The 22,621-nt window shown below is 50.1% G+C and overlaps 1 protein-coding gene across 2 annotated transcripts in view; it reads right to left on the bottom strand.

Moving 5' to 3' along the window:
* The window catches only part of PLCB2 (phospholipase C beta 2), a 45,150-nt gene that overhangs the window by 15,238 nt on the left and 7,291 nt on the right, over nucleotides 1-22,621 (bottom strand). For both annotated transcript variants that reach the window (XM_086472456.1, XM_086472457.1), the window contains exons 4-18: nucleotides 14,155-14,295; nucleotides 13,350-13,429; nucleotides 12,658-12,711; nucleotides 10,439-10,514; nucleotides 9,761-9,861; nucleotides 8,911-9,077; nucleotides 8,565-8,711; nucleotides 8,088-8,245; nucleotides 6,133-6,215; nucleotides 5,666-5,750; nucleotides 4,097-4,265; nucleotides 3,166-3,263; nucleotides 2,326-2,422; nucleotides 1,346-1,430; nucleotides 801-925 (exon numbers count right to left, since the gene is read on the bottom strand). In XM_086472456.1, coding sequence (XP_086328582.1) covers nucleotides 801-925; nucleotides 1,346-1,430; nucleotides 2,326-2,422; nucleotides 3,166-3,263; nucleotides 4,097-4,265; nucleotides 5,666-5,750; nucleotides 6,133-6,215; nucleotides 8,088-8,245; nucleotides 8,565-8,711; nucleotides 8,911-9,077; nucleotides 9,761-9,861; nucleotides 10,439-10,514; nucleotides 12,658-12,711; nucleotides 13,350-13,429; nucleotides 14,155-14,295 — 1,666 coding nt within the window. The remainder of the gene's footprint in view (nucleotides 1-800; nucleotides 926-1,345; nucleotides 1,431-2,325; nucleotides 2,423-3,165; nucleotides 3,264-4,096; nucleotides 4,266-5,665; nucleotides 5,751-6,132; nucleotides 6,216-8,087; nucleotides 8,246-8,564; nucleotides 8,712-8,910; nucleotides 9,078-9,760; nucleotides 9,862-10,438; nucleotides 10,515-12,657; nucleotides 12,712-13,349; nucleotides 13,430-14,154; nucleotides 14,296-22,621) is intronic.

Raw genomic sequence — 22,621 nt, 5'->3', positions numbered from 1 at the left:
CCATAAGTCATGGGTAGAACTAAATTAAAACCCACTTTAAGAAGTACCCACTATTTTCAGGTGTGAAGTAAATAGTTGTCTGAACCCCTCTACTCCTTCCCCCTGTCATTTTGGGCCTCCTCTCAGTCCATCTTCTCCTCTGCCACTTCTCTTGAGGTTTCTCCACCTGTCTTCAACACGACACCCTCTTCAAAACCAACCTCTCACTCCCTTTTAAAGTTGCTTCTTTTTATCTCTTGCTGATCCTCCCACTAGTCTCCTGCACTCTATACAAAGACACTCCCCTGAGGAAGGGAGAGGGACAGAGAACAGCTTTCTCTGGAGGCGTTTCTTTCCTTCTCATGCTGGTTGTGCAGGAAGGAAAGGCCCTTCTTCCCCATCAAGGTCAAAATACTGGAAATAATAGCACAGACAGGCCAGGCCTGTAGCCAGATGGAGCTCTGCCTGCTGCCTTGCAAAAGAGGAAGCAGCTCAGTGGCAGTGGGAGCTTCTGATGCATTTGTGCACATCATTTCGTCTGACATCCCATTACAGGACAGCCAGAGACTGCGCCCAGACGCTGGGTAACAGCAACTCCACGTATTGTGTACGCACGAGCGCGTGGGACTGGCACCCCGGACACTTGTGCTGGGCCTAGAGAAGTGCTTTTGGTCTGTGGGAGCCGGAGTCAGCGCCCAGCACCCCTTGGAAGGCGGCCGCAGCGCAGACGCGGTCAGGGGACCAGCAGCGGCAGGGAACAGCGAAGGAAGAGATAGTGAACAGGAGCACGCTCCGAAGCTGGAGGACAATGTGACACTCACCCATGGTCTGGAAGTTGAGTGCCACCATCTGACAGCCGACGTTCCAGAACATCTGGGGCAGGTAATTAGAGGAGTCCATCCGGGTGCCTTTGGGGTAAATCCGGCTCATCTGGCGCTTGTTGTATCTACGGTTGCTCTATGGGAAACAAGTCTGGAGCACTCCGTGGGTACCTGGCGCTGGCTCACGCATTCGGATTACAAAGATCGTTTAAGCTCTGCTACCCAACGCTCAGAGCCTTCCAGACAAGAAGGGAGGGAGGCCCTGGCAGCAAGCAGCTCCCTTCCCATACCCCTTCCGCTTACGGCCGGGCATCTGGCAGCCTTGGCGCTCGCTACAGCAGGATGCGCCCTGTCGAGAATCTCTCCGAACAGCCCCCAGGCCACCCTGGAAGACCCCACGTCTCTAGCACCTGCACACTTTCCATCTCTGATGGAGAGTTTACCAGGTCCTGAAACCAGGAGCCAGCTGGACACCCCTCCGCTTCGGATGAGCTCTCGCACTGCACCCAGCCAACTGCACCGGACCCAGGCTGCCCAAAGGATACTCTACAAACTGCGCCGGGAACTTGCTTAGCAGATCGTAAGCCTTCAGCTCCGTGAAGGAAGAGATGACGTAACTCCGGTTCTTCTCTGGAAACAGAAGACAAAGCATTTAGAAGAAAGGCGTGCCCAGCCCCCACTTGGCCTGCTTACTCCCGCTTTCTACCAGGGACGGTTTTCTGTCAAGGCAATTTACCTTTCTCTGGTGCCTTGGGAAGGGACTGAAGAATAATACTCCATGAAAGGTGATTTATGTTTACCAGGGAGACAATGGTTGTCTACTACAGGACACGAACTTCATGGAGTACAGACAGGGTGGGCTCACAAAGCTTAAATGGCAATTATTTTGCCCATCTCTTCCTGGATTTCAGTGACATTTAGAGAATAGCTCCCGCCTGGAGTTTTCGTTCCAAGTGAAACCAGATTTTCAGTCTTGCACAAAGTTTCTTATTTTGTCAAGTTTCCCCTTCTTCACTCACCTATTTTTTTCTTTTTCTCTCTTTCATCAATCAAACCAGCTCACTCAAAGCTAGTCCCAACCGAGGGGACTGTTTAGAGGACCCTATTGTGCACAAAGAAATGGCCAGCATTTTCAGTGTCTCGGATGTTTCTCTGTCCGACCACCACAGAAGAGGAAGGCCCGTCACATACATTAAGAAAAGCTGGGCTCAACCCTGCCCTCAGAAGCGGCAAAACAAGCCCACAGAGATGTCAGTGGCCTCTAGGCTGTTTCTTTCCATCCTCACTTGTATAACTGGAGGTAGTATCTGACATCTCCCTGCCTTCTTACCAATTCCTTACTACAGGGAGGAGGGCAGAAGGGAAGTGTTTGTGACCATCCGCGTGTCGTGGGAGAGAGAGAGCGCAACAGAAAATGGGGGAAAGCAAGTCACAAAGGCAGGTGGAGAACAGCAGCATCTGAAAGCGCTGCTCTCCTGGTCCATTGGAAACACTTGGGATCCCGAGAGGACCGAGTTTGACTTACGGGCAGAGACTTCAAAGGAGTCAAATTTGATGGGCTGTATGTAATTAACCAGGCTGGACATTTCCTCGTACGCTGTCACTTCCAGACCAGCCGTGCCCTGAGCAGAAAACAAAATCCAAGACAGGACAGATGACGAGACCTTTCCCAGAGGGGAATCAACACACACCTGGGCTTCACAAGCAAAGAACCCCGGTGCCTGCCCTGGCCAGCGCACACCAGTTTCTCTGGCTTCCTGGTCCTGCAGCTGCACTGTGGGCGGTGTAGGCAGGGGCACAGGTAGCTGGGAAAGAAACTGAAACTGAGCCATATGGAGAGGCAGCAGTATGTAAGAAGCCCAGGACTTCTTCAGCCTCTCAAAGCACGGAGTCTGGGACAAACTGGGGACGTTGGTTTCTCTCCTCTCTGAGTGATACTCGGGAGACAGAAATGGAAAATGTTTGTGTCTTTTTTTTTTTTTTTTTCCGATTCAAGGCAATGCTGATCTCTTCCCCTTCCCCCTTCAGAAGCAGCACTTTATGTTTCAATAACAACTTTTATCAGACCAAGGCTAAGCCTCTCGAAACACCCTGAAGGCAGGCAGTTATCTCCAAGGCACGCGGAATATCAAAGGCAGAGTCGGAAATAACAGCTCTTCTGCCATATTCTCTATGCTTGCAACATCATTTCTCTTACTCAGTTTCTACTCAGTTGTAAGTCATGTTGTACGGGGGAAGGAAAGCCCCGGTTCATCACAGCACAGTTCATTCCCCTTTGCGCTTTGGGTTCATCTCTATTCAATATGGTGAGGCCCCAGAGAAAACTGGAGGCCTCGAAAAGGAACAGAAACAACAGTGACAGTACCTCATCTGACTGCAGCTTTTTAATTTCCTCTTCATCCAGGTTTCCAAGATGTTCATCCTCTTCCTCTGGTTCCTCTTCAGCCACATCACCTGCCCAGACTAAGCGCACACAGCCCACGTCAGCAGCGCTTACGGGCAGCAGGCTGAGACAAGGCTCTGCAGACTGCCAGCGACGGAGCGCTCTGCAAAACCTCACAACCAAGTCACGCAGGGGCAGTAAGCGGCAGAATCATACAATTTTATTAGCCAAATCCACACAAGAACTAGCACACTCTGGACTAGCACACTCAAGGGACCAAACCATTCCTCCTGCAGGCTTCCCTCACACCCCAAGAGTGACAATCACAACGCTGTTTTCCCCACCAAGGTCACACACATTCATGGGGATAAATGTCCATTTCTAGGTGCTCAGTCGTGGCGCTCACCTTGTCTTCACAGGACTTCATGTGCTCCTACCATGACAGGGACTGAAAATGCACGGTCCTACCATAAGTTCCCTGAGCCCAAGAGGGGAGGAGAGCGGGCCTGAAGGTTCCATAAACCTTCAAGAACCTCAGGGTGAAGAACTAGGCCACAGTGAATTTGTGGTTATCAGCGAGCTACAGGCAGTAAAGAATGATCCACCCTTCCACCAGCCCACAGCCAGTGTGTATCAACGGATCACCAGCTCACGCAGCCCCATGCCTTGGAGCAGGCAGAAGAGCTGACTGATGCGCAGGGCCTAAGCTGATTGTCTTTTTTGGTCGGAATGCAGTGTTTGAAAATATCCTGAAGATTTAATTTCTCTTCCAAGCTTATGCTGCTTCTTGAGAAAACTAAATTAATGACTAGTACTGGCTTGCCTCAAGCTAGCATTGGGTGACTTGGAAGGTCTCCAGTGGGCCAGACTTGCTCATCTAGCTATACTGGTCCCATTTTCCCTTCAGACATACCAGTATCTTCAGCATCCATAGGGGCTGGCTGCTCAATTTCTGGTTCCACATTCCTCCCTTTCTTCAAAGAGTTCTGCCTCTTCCCAGATACAGATTGCTTCTTCTTGTTCTTAATCAAGATTTTCCCTAAGAGATCCTTAGGACTTGGCAGAGGAACTCCTGGCTTCAGCTGCAACAGATAAACATACTGAGTTTTCATCACAAAGACAGATTTCAAACACTCCCCTCTCCTGTCCGCCCCAGTACCATTCCTCTGGCCATTTACTGGTGCCTGGACACATCTCTCACCCACTATATACTTTCATTTCTTCACCTGCTGGCATATCCCACTACATCTATGCAGATTTTTTTCTTAGACTTCACCTTTGGTTTCAGAGCAGCATTTTGCACCTCTCAGCCCTCTCACGTTCTTCTGCCTGCACAGGCCACGCTGTTCCCAGCCACCGATCCTGCACCGCAGCTAAGAAACCATCTACGTGTCCTGAAGCACCCACACCCCTCTGGCTTTCACATTCCACCTACTTCTGTCATGATCGCAGAGCCTCAGCCCTAGATCAGCACTCAGGCCACATTGAAACCTTCTGCCTGCAGCAGATTTGTAAAAAAGATGCCAGAGCAGGTGACTCAAGACCAGGATGTGTGACTCAGACCGTGCTGCTAGACCGACACTCCCCGTGCAGCCAGCAGCAGGCCCGTTAATAATTTAGCTAATGCCCTGAACTGTTCCTCCACCCCCCGCCCCCCCGTTTCTCCCTACTGCCTGGACAAGGACACGGGTCTGGACAGCGGGTAACTGCCAATTTGCTCGTTGCTTCTTTTCAGCTCTTCTGGATCTCAGTGCTTGAAAACAGAGGCTTGGGCTGGGTGTCCCTGCGTCCCCCTCCTCCACACGCCCCAAGGAACGGCCTCACGCTCTGCAGAACACAGGCACTGCCCGTTATTTGGAATCAGTGTCCACTCGCGAGGCGGCTGCAGCAGCATCGCGCGCGGGGATCACCAAAAACGTCGCTGTGTTCACAAAAACACCGGCTTTACAGGGAAGACGACGACTAGGGCCGAGCACATCAGGAGCTCCACTCAGCTATTCGGAGCACAGAGCTATGCACGTCGCTGGCCTGCCCACCCGTGCCTGGAAGGGAGTGTTTCCACCTTGGAAGCAGGAATGGAGAAGCATCGGTAGGAAGAGCCTGAAATGCCGCTGAGCCCTCGTTCCTGTTTCGTTCCAAAGCAAGTGTGGGCAGACAGATCAGAAACGGCGCCGCGTACAAAAGTACACTGAGCCATCCTCGGACAACGTGGCTACTTAGAGCTCCGCTTCCAAAGTCACTCACGTCGCAGAGTGTTAAATAAGAGCAGAGTCGGGCAAGTGCTTAAGAAAACCTCTGCGACAGAGAGGTCTTCCCTCCTCTTACTATGTTGCTCACCCCTAAGAACCAGGCTTATTTGTCCGAGGCATCGTCTTCTCTCTCACTGTCCTGGTATCTATTGTGGCACCTCCTAGCACCACGAGTGACCAAGTTTTTTTCAGAAAGACCTCTCCACTAGCCTCCTTCCCCAACTTCCACTTACTGGGTATTTTTCCAGCGGCTCTGTCAGCAGCATATCTCCAAATATGGTTCGGCAGTACTCGGCCATCTTCGCCTGCTGCTTGGGCCTAATGAACAAAGAGACCAAGCACGAGTGAACAGGAGAGCAGATGCCCGAATCCAGAGCTTTGCACGAACAACCATCTCGAGATCCATGTACTCTACCCAGAAAACCATCTCTTGCCGTCACCGAGAGCACGAGGCAGATCTCAAAGTCCCTTCCCAGGCTGACTCCCATTTCCCCACACTCTGCCATCCCGAGCTAAAAGGCTGCACAACTGGGGTCACTCTCAGCCTGCAGCTTACGGCTCATCTTTCAGCTTTTTCTTCAGAAATCTCGATCAATGTTTCATTTCAGCTCAGGCACTCCACAGTGAGTGCAGCCCTTGCCTGGATACTCTCTGCTCCGGCCAACACAGACCACAGTTCTCCCAATCGGCAGATACTCACGAGTCCACGTGGTTCTCGAAGGACAGGATGACAGGGTACAGAGATGTTTTAAAAGCGCTTTCGGCAATGGCCTCAATGGCATCCTAAACGAGAGGCAATGGTCAGAGAAAAGATCAGCACTCGCCAGGAACAGCGATGCAGCTGACCTCCCACTGAATGGGCTCCGAACTGGTCACTGTCCGGAGCTTCTTTTTAAAGGAACTAAACTTCTCCCAGTACGCAGGTGAGAAGTCTCATCTTTTTCACACCCACCCAGATTTCCAGCTCCAGAGGACACAACATGCAGCTAAACTCAATAGCTTGCATAAAAATGAAGCTGAAGATGTAAGAATATGGGTTTTTATTGTTGTTACGTGGTTCAGTATATACATAAGTGAATGCGAAGCCTCTTGCCGGCGGCAAGCTACTGCCACATGCACTTTGAACTGGTAGAGAAAGGTACATGCGGCACCAGATTAAACTGCTCCAAACCCTATTTATACTTACCTCTGAACCTAATTTTCTCATTTCACCTGCTTATAAAACTCTTCTGTGTAGCAGCAGAGAAAACTGGTATGTTCAGTAACGAGCAGTGCTGACATTTCCAATGCAAATACCATGGAAACGTTCTCAGCATTAATGATGTGTGAAAAAATAATCATATTTTCCCTAAGCCCCTGTTAAACTGCCATAAACTTTCCACTATTTTCTTTTCTGGTGCTGCTAATTGACATGGTAAAGAAGTGTCAGTTGCTCCTTTGCAATTGCAGTCCCTGCTCCCCCAGAATTCCTGGTTCAGCCATGATCTGAGGGAGATTGCCACAGTTGCTCCTCCGTGGACCACTTGGGACTTTCTGTCACAGAACCCTGCGAGGTTCAGAGGAGAAGCTACAGAAAAAGCTACTAAAAAGCCACGGGCAATGGTAGAAAAGGGAGAGAGGTGTGGAGGGAAAGATTTACGTATTATGTAAAACCTGGGCACACACTGGTTAACAGGTTATAATTTCCCTGAGGTACAGCCACATGCTTTAGCAGAACTCTGCAATTACAGCAGCTACAGCTGACATTATTTCTGCTGTCCTGAGCGAACTGCTGTGCCCAAAGCAGCAGTGGTACTACAGGATTTGGGAAATACGACAATACCTCTGATTTTAAGGACTGTTCCCCCCCTCTCAGTATTTTAGTTACAGTCAAGTGTGGGAGCTGGGGGGAAGATAGGGAATAGGAATAAATAGCTTTAAAGAGAATCTAAAGTGCCTCTGCCTGTTGACAGCTGCTGTGTAAACGAGTGCAGAAGAAATAAGCGTGATGCATTGATTTTTAACCTGCAAGCTGTTTGTAACTTCTGTGGTTGAATACCCTGTATTTCCAAGGACTGTGCTACTGAAGCCTGGGAGCTGAATCCTCAGGGAAGCCAGCTGCCCAGGCTGCTAGGGGGCAGTTGCTCCACTGAACACATTCCACACACTCATGTAATTAGAAAGTAATTGAAACCTGTTCCTCCAAAGCACCACCATGTGAGGCTGTGAGCCACAGAAACCTGCTGTAGACCAGTTAAACTCATTTTAACCGTTTGTTTCCTAAAAGCCCTCTTGTTTGGTTCTCTGACGTGCACCTATCCATAAATCCACCACGTGCAACTCTCTGTCCATACATCCATCTTGCCCCACAGCCCTGTGTATGCCGGCACATCTACTCCACCACCTCTCCATCCTTCTAGCTGGCTGCACACATTCCCCTCATCCATTCATCACCCCCAGCTAACAACCCTGTTCTGGTCCTCCCACTCCAAAAATGCCCACACACTCCAGCCTGTTGCGTATTTGTTCATCTTTCATTCCATCTGCACACTCATTCACTCGTCATCTTTGCCCTCAGCCCACCCATTCGACAGTTCCCTCAGCCAGCCTCCTCAAACAAACACCAGCCTAAAACCAAGCAGGGGAAAGCGTGTCCGGAGAAAACCCTTTCCGTACCTTGAAGAGGATCTCAGTTGTCATGGTGAACCCGTGAGTGATGATCGGCTCCTCATCCGGGGGCCGGCCCTTCCAGCAGTCCAGCTCCACGCAGCGGCAGCCAGCCAGCAGCGTCTGGCGGTACATTTCAGGAGAGGAGATACCAGAAAACTGACCAGCTGGGGGAGAGCAGAAGGAGGAAGGGTCGACATTAGCCAGTCACGGGGGCCAGTTGCTGCGTAAACTGGAGCAACAGCACTCTCTGCCACCCTGGATCAGGCGATCGTGGCAGCCTGACAAGACGCCTTCGGTTACGGGGTGATGTTTCTTCTTGACGCAGCGCTGAAGCGCCAGGCCCCGCAGAGCGCGTTACAGCCCTCAGCCCTCCGACCTTCAGGGCAGCTCCATCCGCCCGCCTGACGGCCGGGTTCGCCGCCCACCGCCAGCGGTGCTGCACACGTGCTGGAGCGGAGGCGGACTCCTGTTAAATGCCCCTACCTGTTAAATACGTGTTGTGGGACGAGTTGATGAAGTAGTGTGAGAGCGGCTGGGTCATGTCCTGGTACAGCACCAATTTGTCCAGTGCTATCACATTGTTCTCGGGGCCACAGAGAAACCAGACCATCCCCTCTGGAGACAACTGCCCTACACAGAAAACAAAGCTGTTAATGGTACCGAAACAAAGTGGTTCTGGCACCTCCTTGCCAGCGCATTGCAAACACAGGGACCTGTGAGAATCGGGCTGATCGCTCCCCTGGGGAAGTCAGGGTAGCAGAAGGTGTGAGTTCCTCTGCTCTTTTCGTACTACCTCTACAGCAAGCCTCTTGGGCTGAACAAGACTCACCTCTCTGGATGTTAATCCCGCTGGGCTCGTACTTCTCTATCAGGCTCTGCACCTGCTCAGGTTTGGCTGGCGGGAAAAGGATGTCATTGAGGCGAGAGTCTCGCTGCTTCTTGTTGATAAACTTTGCCAAGTGCTCTTTGGTCATGTAGGGCTTTGCTTTTAAATGGCTAGAGAATGACAGAGGAGCAGAGGTAAGGCCCGTGTATTACCCAGAAAACCCTTTCACAAAAGACAGATGGGTCCTTTCTCAGGTTAGCAATGGGTGTCTGCCTGCCTGGGCCATTTCTGTTTTACCTACATTTCTCCCTGTAAACGATGCTTCCCACTGTGGCCTTTCTTCTTCCTCACTAATTCCATACTGTGAAGAGGTTGTGCTGAGTACTGGGAGCACAAACTGTATTTTGAGCTTCTGACTCGGATTCTAAAGGGACTTGAATTTCGGGGCACATCGAAGTGCCCCTATGAAACCAAATCCATTTAAGAAGTCACAGATTTAGCTATTTGAAAAAAAAAAAAAAAGTCACTGGCTACTTGTGAGGATCTATGGTCCTCGTGCTGTACACGGCCTTGTCTGGGGCCAGCCAAAAGCATATCACATCAGCATGACGTAGTGTTGACCTGGAATCAACCCTCCTGACGGTGACAGTGAAGAGTCCCTGCAGCACAGTGAGGTCTCATCCTTTCTAATCAGGCCGTGAGCGACAGCGCGCTGGCGCTGTTTTGTGACCTGGGTTCCTGCCCTTCTAAGGCTTGGGAACAAACCACATAGCATAAAATCCCCTCGCCCCTCCTGTTTACCTATTTTTTGGCATAAGAGATCAAGTTCTCTGCTGTGGCTTGAGAAACTTACTGTGAGGTAAATATCTCATCAATCTCAGGCCGTGGACACAGATTCATGAGGAAAGTTTTATACACGGTCTCGGGGAAGTCCTCTGGATTGATGGCATCGTTCTGAGAACGCAATCAAGACATGTCAGCGTAACAAACCCACGATGGCTTTCACCTCTCCATTACACCCACAGTCCGGCACTTGTTTGTGACAAAGCAAGGAAGCGACTGCAAGAGCTGGCAAGGTGTTTAGGAGAAGCACCACAATGCCCTGTTTCAGAACAGGCAGTTATTTAAACTGTCCCTCGGTGCCTCTTGTGTGACGGTATAAAGCTAAAGCTTGACGCAGCGGTAGGAGCTGTCAGAGGCCTGGATTGTACCCTGCGGGCTGGCAGAAGCGCCACGATGAACCGTCACATCTGTGGCTTCAACGAGTGACAGCGAAACAGGCGGAAGGGAACTTGCTGCTGCTTGTGTCACGTAGTGCAAGTGATGGAGTCGCAAGTGTTAGTGCACTACAAACAGTAACAATTGATCCCTGCAGTCAAGGCATGGCAGCTAGTGGTAAGGAAAAGGTTTCACAGCGATGAAGAGCATCTGGGCTGATGATTTTTTCATAGCCAAGGGCCTCACAGTCAGGGCAGGCAAAAAGATTATTCTCACACTAGCAAGACCTTTGGCTACCTAGCAAAACCCTTACCTTGCCCTTCGGAAGATGACAAGCGCTTAATGCTGCTTCCACCCTCTTCCTGTCTGCAGGAAACATCTGAAAAATACTGACCAGACATGGATAGAAAAAATCACCACAATGTAGCAGGAGTGAAGTCAGAAAGCCGGGAGGTACAGCCAGAGTGCAAGACACTCAAAACACAAAGGAGACTGACAGGGCGACTGAAAACATGAACAGAGAAGACAGGGGGTGTTTCTTCGAGGGAGTCACTAAGGCACCCATCCTTATAAACCTACCGTGGATTTTTTGACTGCTGCCTTAATACAGACGTTCTGCATTTCTGCTGTGGACTCAGAAGAGCCCTGTCACTGGACTGCATCAGCTTACTCTCAGAGCCCTCCGCCCTGGCCCCCCTCGGAGGCAGCGGGCCTTGTGCCACAAATTCCCCAGGACGCTCCCCCACGAGGCACCACCCCATGCAGTAGCTGGCATTAGCAAGAACGACTTTGTCGTCAAGACAACATTCAAAAAAAAGCAAACAAACATTGTGCCCATTTGCTGCTTTGAAAGGAGGCACGATTTTCTGGAACCAAAGGCTTTCCGTGAATTTGAGGAACAAACTCATGACCAGGCAAAGAAGGTGCTATATTACGTGGTGGAAGCACAAAAGCCTGCTGCTGCGGAAACCGATGCTCAGCTCCGGTTTAGAACGCTGGGCGCTGGTCTGCGGGGCAGAATTCACTCGGTCAAGCCTCCAGCTTCAAGCAGCCTCTTGGCTGCGCCATGGAATAGTAACGACAACTGAACTCTCCCTACTTTCAGAATATCCCAGTCAGCAGCAATGAGGTTTCCTCCGTGGATAAATTTAGATGTCAGCTCTATGAAGCTCCTGGCATCACAGCTGCTCACAGCCAAAAAGGGGAACAAAAAGTGCCAAATGTGTTGACAGGTGGAAAGGCGTTCAGTGGGAGCTGCAGCAGGCTTAAGCAACCGCACTGCACGCTGGCTCCCAAGCTGCCCTTTGCCAGGCAAAAATGGCAGCACCCTTGTTAGGATTCAAAAGGGATTTAAATGTCTGAGGAGACAGGCAGATGCTCAGTGGAATTTTCAGAAGAATTCAGACATGGGAGTTTTGACAGCCTTACATACACCTGCACCTGGAGACACTGAATATTTTTATAAATCTGGCTTTTAACCTGGACTATTCAATGGTCTAACGCTTTACACAGTAAAGCACTTTTACCACTCTGCAAGCCAGACAGACCAGGGCATTGAAGAGAGGTACAGCCTGTACCAGATATTTTTTCCTTCTGAAACAAGCTAGAATAAGCCGTTTTCTCTCTGCAGTAATGCTACCTGGCTTGCATTTCAAAGATCAATTCAGAGCACTCTTCCCCGGTGTGAGTTATTCATTAAAGACCTATAGGTTTTTAAAAGGCCTTGGAGGGATACACCGGGTTCCGGCAGAACCAAATTCTGCTGGTTGGTGGTTTAGAAAACAAACAACAAAAAGTGTTTATCGTTGAATAACGATCAACCATCCAGGAGCCCACTGAGCCAGCACAGACATAATCTAGACTCGTTCTGCAGCGTAACAGGGGGCGGGCAGCCCACCTCTTGCAGGTGATCAGCGCTTGCCTCTTGTGAGCCTGAAACAGCAGAAACCTAGAGGCAGAGCGGTTCCAAACCTCCCAGCAAATACCCGCAAATGCACTCTCTGCAGGTCCTCGCTGTTCAAACAAAAGAGAATTTATGCACCCGAAAGGGAATTCAACGTGGCAGCGCAGCCCTTTGTCACCCATCGTGAGCTGAAGCAACATGTTGGAGCCACAGGATCAGCCATGGAATGATTTGACCAGGGAAGACGCTGAGCGGCACAAAATCATCCACCTGTCAACTCAGGTTTGCAAAACAACCTGAGATCAGAATTTTACCGAAGTCGCTTGGTTTTGTTCATTATTTCTTGGCCACAGCCCAGGAAGTGAAATCCATGGCTGTTTAAAGCAATTTCTTGCTGTAGGTGAAGGCCACAAAAGGTCTTCCAGCCCCAAATTATGTCCCAGGCCCGCCCTTGGGAGGAACCTAAGGTGCAGCAGGAGTCCTTTCATGGCCTGAATCCCGAGGGAATGATCTCCACCTCTCAGGTGCAGAAAGAGCGGGCAGCTGAAGCCACTGGGCAACCACCCTCCTACCAGCGGCTCTGCCTTCAGCCTGACGGAACACACGATAAAGCGAACAGCCATACTCACTTCCTGACTGGAATCTTCCCCTCTGCGTTAAGCTGCATCTTCAGCTTCACCAGGCTATGAAGGAAACAAGATTATGAAAATGCACTTGGACAATCTTAGAGGTCCTATTAAATAAGGAGAAAGGAAAAATACACGACTGGGAAAACAATCTAACAGTTAACTGAAAATCAGGGTCCTACAGACCGCCAGCTTCCCCTCAGACAGAATCTGTTCCTATTTCTTGGGAAGGAGAAACAGGAAAATTATAAAAGCTTAGATATCAGAAAGATTCCTCTAAATCATAAGATATAGATGTGAGATAATGAGATCTCCTATTATTTATTTAGCATTCCTCAGCGGTACCACACTGCCAACCAAACAGTACGACAGAGCAAAGCAAAAAAGGGGCAGCGCTTTGTTGGGGTGAGGGCTGTGACTGCGGTGGGAGACACGTTTGAGGCTCCGAATTTCAGTCTGCCCAATACCCGGCGCATGTCTGACTGGCTCAAGCCCTTCTGTGCCAGTCAGCTGTCAGGCAACATACGGCCCAACTACCGACCCTCTCCCTGTGCCCTGGGGCTCCCGAGCTGACACAGGACTTGTTCTGGAGGCTGCCAAGGGACCTGGATGCTAACAAGGCTTTTCTTTCTCGTACAGACACAAAGGGCAGTACAGGAAGGTTTCAGGAACAACGTTTGTCAGAAATCACTTACATTTTCTCTAGGAAGGTGTACCGGGAAGCGTTGTATGTGAGGGGATTCCGAACGATGGCCATAATATCCTCAGCCCAGCTCTGGGAACACACAGGCACACAAGGCAGAGGCAGTTGGGCATTTTGGAACTGCACCGAGAAGTACACAGCAACAAATACGGAAAGGGCAAGGAACCACGGAGTGGTCGGAAGGGACCTTTAAAGATCGAGTCCAACCCCCTGCCCTGGGCAGGGACACCTCCCACCAGAGCAGGTTGCTCCAAGCCCCGTCCAGCCTGGTTTTGAGCACTGCCCGGGAGGGGCAGCCACGGCTGCTCTGGGCAGCCTGGGCCAGGGTCTCACCACTGCCAGAGTAAAAAAATTTCTTCCTTGTGTCCACTCTAAACCTGCCCTTCCTCAGGTTAAAACCGTTGCCCCTTGCCCCGTCGCTACAGGCCGTGGTTAAAAGTCCTGTCCCAACCCTGCTCCAGACCCCAACTACTGCGCCCTGGGCTTGGTTATCACCTTCCCACGGCCTGTGTGCACTAGCAGCTGAAACGGTTCCACCGAGTCTTCTCACACAAAGCACCTGAGGGACCAAACAACATACTAGATTTTTCTGCTACTGGTCCTTCTCCGTGCAGGGTGGAAGTTTCCAGAACTACGGCAGTACCACACCTTACCGGAACATAAACCTGCTTGTTTATAACCTTGCCAGTAACACTGACAGGGTTCAGCTCCTGGTCTTCCCCTCTCCTTTCCTGCTGCCACTTAATGCCCCAATCCTTAGTGTTTCCCAGTGCTTCCTTGCCCTCAGGACCCGATACCTTGCCAACATTCTCCTTGTAGGACACAAAATTATGGAAAGTGAGGTCGACCATGTCAGGGCCAGATACAATAGTCAGAGTCTTTAGCAGGAAGGTGCTGTGAGGGTAATCCAAGTTAAAAACCTCTCGGAGCTTCTGGCACTGCAAAAGAAACAGAACAGATGGGGATGAAGGGAGAAAAAGGCAAACTGCACCTGAAGAAAACCAGGACCTAATCCAAACATTGATCCAAATTCCCAGCAACCTTTTCAAAAAGCTTTGCAAAATTGTTTAATGTAATCTTCCTCTCCTTGGCTTTCCTTATTTTTCATCTTTATTCTGGAGCCTGCATTACCTGGATCCCCCGCGGAACAAAACATCGTGACTAACATCACTGCACAAACATGCTCTTTCGGTCTGAAGAAGCAGAAGTTGGAGACTGCTCTCAAAGAGCTCTTAAACTGCAGCCGGAACTCGCAGACAGGCAGAGGAGTATTTGGCCTGCTCGCACCAGAGGTGCGTAACCAGGTCATGGCAGCCAGTCATTTGTCAAAACACACGCTAAGAAGGTCTTTTAGCTTAGCGTGATACCTTTGGCTGTGACCTCGGTCCACCACAAGGAAGATGTCGTTTGGGACCCGGAAGGCCTACGAGCTTTAGACCTGCTCACTGGAGGGATGGGCTCTCTCCCTCCAAGTCGCATTTTCTGTTCATAGTCCGTTGCTAGAAGCGGTTTTTTCCACAGCAATTGCAGTATCCTACAGCGATGGCTCACCAGAGATTTGTTTTGTTAAGTACAAGGCTCATCTGGTTAGTCATACTTGGATTTCATCACCATATGAAAGTATTTATAGAATCTCTTTAAATTATTTAGCATTTTCTTCATTCCTATGTAAGGCGTCACTAAGCCAAGGTATCCTGGAGTTGTACTGACAGTCGCTATTTATAATGAAAGGATAAAATTCCCGTGTCCTAGAATAAAGCGCAGCAATTCGTTATCTAAAGTGCAGGATAAATCCCCATCAAAGCAAACAGGGAGGCTGTCAGAGCAACTGCTCCTTCAGAAGCTGAGGGCAAAATTCGTGCTGCGGGACTTTTGGCGGAGCAGCTCGGGCTCAGAAGGTTCCCTGGAGCTGGAGCCCTCGCCCTCGCTGGGTGCACCAACCTGCAGCCGGACCCACGGCTGAGTGGCCGCATCGTGACAAGTTAAAACATCAGCAACACCTTAACGTGTCACGTATGGCGTTGACTTCAGCAAGAGAGGTTTTGGCTAAAAGTGTTTGGCTGCCTTTGTGTTTGCTCTAAACTCGGAGCACGTACAAGTCCGGCGCTGCAGTTCTGCTCACGTTTAGTGGCTTGTTAAGCTGCTGCTCACTGGACAACGTCTGAGTCGGTGCCAGTTGAAGAAAGCGACCTCCCCGATCCCAGACTTCCACGGACCTCAATTTAGCCCAAACTAACGAAGAGTCCCTCTGTGCAACCATCTGTTTGCATCCCATTGTGAGTCAAATGGAAGCAATTCCATTTCTGCCACTGAATTTTCTCTTTACACTTGGCCTGCAACAGCAGGAACTCCAAAGCAGCTCAGCTTCAGGCACTCTTACGTGTCTGCACCACGTCACGCACAGAGCTGCATCTATATTTCATAAGGAACTCTGCGGATTATTGTTTTTTCCAAATCTCTGGAGCATTTGCAATTTTGACATCTCTGTAGCAAACAGGCATCTTTAGGAAAAACAGGCTGGACTGGATCGTAACTCAAGATCACCTGACTGCTGTCTCTCACTTGATAGACGCAGCTCTCCGCAGGGGAAACTCTGAAACCTGTATCGCCCAAGAGCATTCGGAGGGAACGAAGGGGGAAAGCAGTCAGCCACCCAGAAGATTCGCCTCTTTTCCAATAGTTGGGGAATTTCTAAATGGCTCATTCTTGCTTTGTGAGCAGTTTTCCTTCGCAGAAGTGAGCGGCACCCACATTCCCACACCTCCTCTCCAAGCTCATCGCTACTTCCTGACGGAGCTTAACTTTTCATCACAAGTGGCGAAGCGTGAGGATTTCAGCTTCAAATTTAACTTCAGCTTGCAACCCCCCCAGCATTTGTCCAGCTTCCTTACCTCTAGCGTTGTAAATTATATGAAGCTCAGACAATAGAGAACTTGTGGTTGATGCTGAACTCATTTCCTGTATTTGTTACCCATCGGCTCCTCCCAGCCCTTCCTTCTCTGCAAGCTGGTGTCGCCCGGCTCCCCGGCAGACGCCTCTGTTCTCGCTCCGTCCCCAGCGAGCTGGGTGCCGCACCAGAGCTCCTACCATTATCTCGCCGCGCTCCGCCAGACAAACCGGACTCGCGCTGCGTTTGGCAACGGCCTGGTATCTGATCACCTTCTCAGATGCTGCTGTTCGCCGTCAGCCTCGGCCTGTGCTGCTTTTTATACGCCGTGCCCTCTGTCAGCATTAACTTACGCTGCCGCCGAACGCCTCGGTGAAGCTGATGGCTTCACTTAGGAGAAGCGAACTGCAGCGGGGAGAGGGAAGGATGATCGTGCCAGGGATCTGAACTGGGTCATGCTTTCCCAGGGACTGACCTCCTGCCTGGCCTGCAGCGAGTCGCTCCCTCACGCTGTGCCGCCTGCTTTACACGGGGATTACCTCCCTCCCAGGACAAACGCCGTGATGTTGGTGTAACCCTGAACGGAGACGGAGCGAGGGGACCAGAGCCTGCGTCCAAGAGCACTGAACCTGATGCCACGTCTCGGCTCTTTCACAACCCGCACCCCTTCAGCGCCTCGTGCTGCAGCTTCCCCACGCCATGACTTAGTGTCACGTTGCAGGTGGCCACAAAGGAGAAACAGGAATTGCGATGTGAAAAGCAGGACAACTGTATTAGCCATGCAAATCAGAGCCAGGGAAATGCTTAGCAAATCCACTTAAAAAACCCCCCACCGAGCAAACAGAAAACACCCCCCCAGCAGAGTGGCTCAAATACAGACTCAGCTTTCATTTCACCGCCCACCCTCCTGATTTCCCTAAAATCCTCATCTGTACGAACCAGGTTCATAGTCCAGAGAAAAGCAAGTTCCCATGCAAATATAAACAAAGAGCCAGGCCTAACGCAAGAGGCAGCGAGAGATGGTCCCTTCTCTACCTGAAATGGGACACAGGCGAGCGACAGCCGGGCTCTGCCCCAGCTGCACGCTGCCCATTTGTACCTTCACGGAACGCGCTACGCGATGCAGCGCTCGTGGCATTAGAAGACGGGACACGACAACAAATCCTCTCTTTTGGAGAAGAAAGGTCTCGTTTGGCCGCCAGAAGGGAAAGGGAGCACCAAGATTATTCAAATGCCTTTGGCTCTGCAGGTAATGCTCACGGCCTCGTTAGCAGCACTGCTCCTTCACGGGATTCGGCCACGAGACGGACGGCTGCGAAGCGGGGAGGGCTGTCCTGCCACCGCGGGGGCCAGCCTGCCTCTGCACCAGGCGGCTCAGTGAGACGAGACAGAAAAAAAACCCACCCCAGCTTACCCAGATGAAGCACTCTCAGCTCTCATTGCTGCCTTATCTAAAGGAACCGGAAAATGCAGCAGCACACAGATTCACATGGCACAAAATAACCCGCGGCACGCTGGAATCGAGCGGGACCAGACTGCGGGGCAGAGGCAGGCTGCGCATCCCCAGTAACTTCTGTCCCTGCGGCCCAAGAGCTCGCGCCACAGAAAGATGGAAGAGGCAGAAGAAGGGCCCAGGGTGGCAAAAGGCCGTTGTTCAGATGGGACCCTTTCCTTGCTCAGCCCCTGCTCCGCTAGTTACAAATCCTCAGCAAGCCACAGGCTTCTACCTGCTCTCCTCTTCCCCGCACACCTATCAGTTTGTCTCCATACGGCTTCTCGTGGCCGCTCTTATTTGGAGGCCTGAACACCCAACTTTGCTTCCTGCACCCCGTGCTCCCGCACGTTGCTGGGCCCAGGCGGCGGCGTGCGACCCCCCGAGCCGCCGCCGTCCCCCTGCGGTGCAGCAGAACGACTGAGCACCCGCAGCGTGGGCACAGCCCCCGGCTGGGCTCCGAGTGCCACGGGAGCGCTCCCTGCACTGGCGACGCCTAAACACCTCTCGCTCCTACTCCACCTCCAAACAGGACGTGTGAAACACCTTAGTGTGACTTTTCTCCCTTGTAAGTGTTCAGTTCAGACTCTGCACCCCTGGGTTCAATAACAAAACGCATATGGAGGGTGAAACTGTTTTATAATCACGACAGTCAGAAAATAAGACTTCTGTTTTTATGAAAAATTATGCTTGTTTCAAAGCCAATGCCTGCTGAAATGTCTAAACAAAATGCAAGATGAAGCCAACAGCCCAGCCTGGCCTAAAACATGATGTATTTCAGCCCTAATTATTACATTCTGTCAGTGTTCTGGGCTCTTGGTGCATCAGAAAAAAGAAAAAAAAAAAAATCAACAAAACAGAGCAGCCATTACTGTTCCTTGTTACTCAAAGGAAAACACAGAATTGCATTGTAAATAACATCTTGATCTGCTTTGGCGTGCTGTGAACTACATTCAACAGCTTTTTATCTTGTCTCATTTATGTTCAAAGTCCCTGCTAATTCTTATCTTTATTACTCTTGAACAGGCACCAAAGTTCATTCTGCCCCATCTCTCAAAAAAATTTCCATGGAGAAAAACCCACTGCAGAACACTGAGTAGCTCTCAAAGAAAATAAAGGGAAGGGGGTGAGAAGGGGAAACCTGCAGACGAGGTCATGGGAGGACTCGAGGGCTGTGTGCGTGCTTATGTGCTGACATGCCAGAAGGGGGGAAGCAAGAGAGGACAGTCCTTCTCAAAAAGAGCATGGCTGTCCCCCACCTTCAGGAAGGTTCAGATCCAGGAATCATTTCCTTCTGGGGCAAAGAACAGTGGCCCTTCTCATTTGGAGGTGGCTGCTGCCAGCCCTGAGTGACTTGTCCCTTTTTCAGTGCCACACTTAGCTCTGCTGGGCACCACGGGCTGACTGTCTAGGCCCTAAGCACTTGCCGGGTCAGGGAGGAGGTCCCACCAGTCCCTGCCTCCCAGCTGGCAGGGACAATGCTGGTCAAGGAGGGTGTATGACAGGTATACAGAAGTAGTTTTCTGCGTGGGTGCTTTGGTGTCATTCTTCTTGCTGTGTACAGAGAGGTTACAAAGAAAAACCCCAAAGTTCTTGCTTAGCAGCAGCAGGAAAGTGTTACTGAAAGCAGGTAACTCCCAGCATCCACAGCCCAACCACCTGTTTGCAGGGAGACTCACTTCATCTGCCTTGGTCTGAAAAACTCAGGGTGTGTTTCACCCTCCTGCAGCTCAAACTACAGCCTGAAAGGGCACAGGCCCCTGCAGGGGAAAGCAATAGCACAGATGCCCTCAAAGCACTGCTCTCCTTGTGAACTTCTTCAGCCACAATTCAGTAGGAACGCCAGATCACAAGCTTTGCTTCAGAGAGGCTGTGGATTTGCCACAGGGTCACTTGCAAAGAAGTGGAGAGGAGGGGAAAAGGCAGCTTGATTTGTTATTGGTGCCATCCAAAGCTCCTCCAGCAGCTGTGATAGCATTCTCCTTAAGTATCATCCATCAGCCCCTTCTCCTCCGCTTTTAGCCAAAGAAACAAGTCACTGTCTGCATTAACTCCAGCAGTTACGGCCCACAAGCATTCCAAGCCATTATTTTGTAACAGGGGAGGCGGCACCCTTTTTCATTCTTCCACCCTTCACCTCTAACAGATCTTTGTCTGCTTCCTCACGTCAGTTTTTCGTATTTATATACTTCTTGTAACGATGCCCCATGTGGAGGGTGCGGTGATTCAGGTTAAGGAATTCTCACTGCTTCCTGCATTCCTTTGAGCAAATTCTGTCCTCAGGGGAGCCAACCCCGCACACAACCGAGGGCTTTAAGCAAGCCCTGCAGGAGCACCGTGGATAGCACAGCCACGGCTATAAGAAATCTCCAGGACGGACGACACATCCCTCCCACCCTTCTGGTTCAACGGCTATTTCAGTGCCCACACGAGACCTCGCATCACCCCGTAAGAGGAAGGGGGGTAAGGAGCCAGCCTAGTGCATTTTGCGACATGTTGTCATAGAAACACCAGAAAATTCCCTGAAATAAAGAGGGGACTCATTTTAAATGGGTCTCTTGAAACACAGAATTCAAAAAGCGCTTGGGATTTTCACAGCAGAGGTTGTCACCAAGTGCATCGCTTCTGCCTGGCAAGAATACTTAATAAATCATTTGGTGCTTGATCTTTGTTTCTCTGTTTGTCAAAAACGAGCTGTAGCCAATTCCCAGGACACTAAAATACTGCCTCTGGCCTATTACAATGGGTAGAACACAACTGCTACACCAGGTCAGCCCACAGATCCATCCAGGTGCCTGGGGAAAAGTATAAGAACTGGGCAAATGCAGTGACACTTCCCTGACACATTTCTGCAGCTTCCAGCAATTTATGATTCAGCAGCTTTCTAAGCCAGAGGCATTATCTTACATTTAATAACTCTCAAAGGGCATTTCCTTCTTGTCCTGACTTTTTAAACTCGCGTACGTTTCCATGACTCGTGCGGGAAGGCATCCCACAGCGCAGGGACACGATGCATGAAACAGCAGCTCCTGCTTCTGCTGAACTCACCTCTGGAAAATTCCGCTTGCTCTGAGCTCTCACACGGGAAGAAGCGCTGAGCAACCGCTTCATGCTCACCTTCTCCATTCAACTCCTGATGTTACAGCACTCCACAATACTCCTACATGTCCCCCCCCATCTTTATTTTTTTCTTGCCAGACGACACTCCCTGCCTACTCAGATGCTCTTCTTACAGCAGCCATTGCACACTTCTGATCTTGCTGCTCTTCTACCTTTTCTAGCTGTCTCATTTGAGACGAGGACACTGGAAATGCACAGAAATACAGGTACATTCAGGGTGTACGCTGTGGCACAATTTCCTAATCCTTTCCTTCTAATTCCTAACACACAGCTCACTTTTTTGAGCAAATACTACTGGACGCTACGTTGGTATTTTACCATACCCTCATGATCTTGTTTCTGAGTAGCAACAGTCAACTCGGAGCCTGTTACTGCAGAAGATTAGGATCGGGGTTTTTTTCTGTGTGCATTGCCTGATTTTTATCTGTACTAAATTTTATCGCTTATTAGATCATCCAGTCAATCAGCAATTCAAGGTCTTTCTACAAATCAGCCCTCACTTTATCACTACAAACAACTCTATCGTTGGCAAACGTTGCCTCGTCTCTGTACACCTCTTGCAGATCACAGATGAACACAGGGTACGTCACAGGCCCAAGCACTGATCTTTCCGGGAGTCTGCTGGCTGGCTCTCTCCTCTCAAGAGACCTTTTTCTTATCCTTCAGCAGCAATTTTTCTACGTAGAGATGTCCTCTCTCATTCTGTTCTTGAAGAGCCTTTGCTTACAATGGGAATCACACAGGCCACTTGCAGTGTTCTTGACAGGAGTTAGAGCTACCTACAGACACAGCCTCCTCTCTTGCTTTTCGCTACCCTGGTACTGCTCATGAATTTCCTCATTCTTTTCACAAACTTCTTCATGCTTTTATTAAAAATCTCCTTTAAAAGGCCATTTTAGTTTTTCCCTGGATATGGCATGTGGGCATCCCAGAACTGTACTGTGAATTACTCTTGAAAACCAGGGCTGGTCTTGTGTCCAGGGCAATCCCTTGTTTGTGAGGAGGGGCTCATCACAGAAAGATGCTGTTTGAGTAAGAATTCCCTCTGTCTAGGGACAACTCTGACATTGCGCTTGTGCCAGCACGTCTCTCCTGGTAGCCTGCAATCAGTCTTCCTTAACTAACTGCTAGAATCTAGGACATTTTTCACCAGGCTGCCTGTTGCCACCAGAAGAACATCCACCGATGGCCTCAGTACTCACAACATCTATTTATAATCTATATCAAAGCTGAATTCATTTTGTAAACAGGTTATTCCTGAAAGTTGAACACCCTAGAATATAACATCTCATGCCTCTCCTTTAAGTTGGCCTTTTCCTTACTGCATCCTGCCTGGAGTGTAGCACCTAGGTCTACTAGCTCCAAATAGTTCACTCGCTCAAATGAAGGGGAAAAAAAAAAACCTTCTGAGAGCTTTTTTCCAAACATTATTCCCACAAAACCTGCAGACAAATTGTTAGGCTTGTTGGAAACTCAAATATATTTTATTCTAGTGAATTTCCAAGAAGAAACACGGTTTCTCAGAAGGAATTATGATTTTTAAGAACTGTGCGAGATGGGTACTGTTCTTGAACCCTGCTGTGCCTTTAGCACCCACCTCATTAGGGTCTTCTGAGAAACATCAGTCTCAGGGAGCTCTGAAGAGCCATTTTCAGAGCAGTATGAAGAAAACAGCCGCACTACTTGCGCAAAGAGGCTGCTCGAATCTCTCAGTATCTATTGCAAAATCTTCCCCTTTTGCGCTAGTCTGAGAATCACCTTGTTA

The sequence above is a fragment of the Leptosomus discolor genome, chromosome 12, assembly GCF_034619465.1.
Source record: "Leptosomus discolor isolate bLepDis1 chromosome 12, bLepDis1.hap2, whole genome shotgun sequence".
Taxonomy (NCBI): domain Eukaryota; kingdom Metazoa; phylum Chordata; class Aves; order Leptosomiformes; family Leptosomidae; genus Leptosomus; species Leptosomus discolor.
Note: the sequence above shows the minus strand (reverse complement) of the source record. Positions and strands in the feature narration are given on the sequence as shown.